The sequence below is a fragment of the Rhodamnia argentea genome, chromosome 5, assembly GCF_020921035.1.
Source record: "Rhodamnia argentea isolate NSW1041297 chromosome 5, ASM2092103v1, whole genome shotgun sequence".
Lineage (NCBI taxonomy): Eukaryota > Viridiplantae > Streptophyta > Magnoliopsida > Myrtales > Myrtaceae > Rhodamnia > Rhodamnia argentea.
Window position 1 is genome coordinate 17,447,769 of NC_063154.1, and position 2,532 is coordinate 17,450,300.

The 2,532-nt window shown below is 48.1% G+C and overlaps 1 protein-coding gene across 1 annotated transcript; it reads right to left on the minus strand.

Moving 5' to 3' along the window:
• Positions 1 to 237: 237 nt before the first annotated feature.
• Positions 238 to 1,627, minus strand: LOC115757438 (LOB domain-containing protein 37-like). The gene is made up of 2 exons (XM_030697646.2): positions 1,195 to 1,627; positions 238 to 893 (listed from the first exon to the last, which is right to left on the minus strand). Exons 1-2 carry the CDS (start codon positions 1,487 to 1,489, stop codon positions 463 to 465), a joined length of 726 nt encoding a protein of 241 aa, XP_030553506.2. The 5' UTR covers positions 1,490 to 1,627; the 3' UTR covers positions 238 to 462.
• Positions 1,628 to 2,532: the final 905 nt, after the last annotated feature.

Consider the following 2,532-nt stretch of genomic DNA (forward strand, 5'->3'; position numbering starts at 1 on the left):
ATTCATTAGGGAAAAAAAACATAAAGTTCGTAAAGAAAATAATTTATCAAAATTTACATTTATTTATTTTTATCTGACCTACGTCTAACTCTCCACTCTTTGACTTTTGCTCTTCCTTTTTCCGGAGCCTGAAGGTCACCTATAATACTAGCGTCGCCTCACGCTACCCCGGGTCGCATGACTATTGGCAAATTTTCATTTGTTGGAAAAGAGCAGAAATCCCATGCGCAATATATCCCACAAAAATTCGTGAATTAATCGCATTAAATGTTTATATTCTCATGTCATGGCCACCGTCTGATGCCCATCTCATTCTCTGATATGGGATCGGATCGGACGGATCAAAATGCTTCACAGAAAAAAATAAATAAAAAAAAGAAACTGCAAAAGAAAAGCCACTTCCTCAGTTGGTGAGAAGTCCTCAAAATCCACCGGCTGTTCCGTTAGCCGGTACCTCTCCACTCACACGAACAGTGTCAAGAGCTTCGCCTCTCGTCTCGGACACCCGCTCTCCGACGACCCACTCCGCCACGTCGTCGTCGTCTCTGACTCCTCCTCCGACGGGGTCGTCGGCCGCTGCAGCCGCGAGGCGGGAGACATCAAGGACAGATCGAGACGATTCTCTTCGGTCTTCTTCGTCGGCTCGTCTCGCGTCGGAGGCGATGGTGGGCTCGGAGGCCTGACGTGGTCCACTCCCGACGCCGAGCTCCGGTCGAGATCGAACGACGGGAGGTCCACTGGCTCGGGGAGCGCATGCAGCGCGCCGCCGCGGAGCACCGTGTCGACCGCCGACTGGCAGAGCCGCCAGTTGCCGGTCCTGATCAGCCCCACCGCCCCTCCCACGGGGTTTATCGTCCTTCCCACGGCTTCGAACAGCAGAGACTGAAACAAAGCTGCGAAAACGCACGAATCGAACCAGGTCAGATTCCATATTCAAAACACAACCCATATCGACAACGCTTCAGACAACCGAATCGTCGACACGAGAAACGCAAACTCGAATCCCGACACGAGTTAGACCCAGGAAACTCGGGCCGAAGATGAGCCCGTTCCGATTCGTTCCCAATGGGAAAAAGATCGGATTTTTATTCTTTCTTTCTTTCTATATATTTTTTTTTACTCCTTTTCAACGCATGAAGCCATGGCCCTCGGGCGAGAAGCGCAGTTGGTGGTGCAAAGAACAGGGGATCGTACCGGGGCGGTGGGCGGCGGGGACGGCGGAGACGAAGGACATGAGGGCGGCGCGGCCGAAGAACTTGGCGACGAAGAGGGTGGCGTGGGCCTGGGCCTGCGGGGAGTCGATGAGGTGCAGGCACTGCCGGAGCATGCAGCCGTCGCTGCAGCCCTTGCGGAGGACTCGGCATCCATTGCAACTCATCCAGAGATGGCTATTGGAGGAATTTCCAGAGGGAAGGTCGGGTGAAGAAGAAGAAGAAGGGTATATATGACTCTGAGAGAGAGAGAGAGAGAGAGAGAGAGAGATAACCATGGTTAGTTTATGGATTAACCGTGGTTAAGGGGCGGTACGGATCATGGGTTCGTGGGTTCCGAGGAATTTGGGGGGTGAGAGAAACGGCTCCGTGTCTCCGCAGAAACGGTGCGGCGTTTTTCCCCATCAGATTCCTTCCTTGGCGTGCTCCCAATTTCTTTGCCTTTTTTTTTTTTTTTTTAAATAAGGATTCTTGTTGCTCCTACATGGTTCTTTCCACGGATCTAGTTATAATCGTGAGCAATGTGCATTATCTTTTTTTTTTTTTTTTATTGCGGATAAGAATTTAAATACGCGGGTGTCGGCGTTCGTCGGAGGATTTTCCCCCATCGACAGTGGTCCTTACAAGAATCCTCCGGCAACATCCCGAATCGAAGCAAACCGACCAAAACTACACATTTTTGAGCGCTTTTTGGGTCGGGGTTTCCTTTTGGTTCCGGCATTAACTAAAACAACGGGCTTCTGACGATTCGGCTTGGTTTCGGGTTATGAATCCGGACCGATCCAAAATACATGACTGAACTTAACCATAATAATTAGAGTGAATATATTTATGGAAAGAAAATCATCATATTTTGGATCATGCATCATTGTAAGTTTGTACAAGCGCGCAGCAAGGTATGCATTAACCTCACTAAAATTTAGGTCAAGGCAATAGGGTTGATTATCAATAGGGGCCTGTATAGAATAGATTAGTGGGCTCTCCTAAATATAGGGTCAGACATTGCATCCTCTCACTTGACTAATTTCACAATGCACATCAAATGATCCATTCGCATATAACAAGATGCTTTGAGTGAGAAATATGGATAGGATTAATAATTCGGACTAAGCGTCGGACCAACTTGACATTTACCCGTTCTTCGATAGTTTAATGATGAGTAATTTCCACGTGCATTTGTAATTACCAGTTTCGATCGATGCCTTTATGGCAATTTTTCCCGAGTTTCCGACGACTCATTCGATACGTTACACCACGAATTCAAGAATACAAATCGAGTCGAGTATTCTTCACAAAACCCTAATTCAATGCAATCGGAAGG

Bases quoted from the DNA above. Each gene is read 5' to 3' on its own strand.
- LOC115757438 (XM_030697646.2), bottom strand. From the start codon at position 1,489: ATGGTTATCTCTCTCTCTCTCTCTCTCTCTCTCTCTCAGAGTCATATA. The intron at 894-1,194 runs GTACGATCCCCT...GCGTTTTCGCAG, and splicing joins CCCCGCCGCCCACCGCCCCG to CTTTGTTTCAGTCTCTGCTG.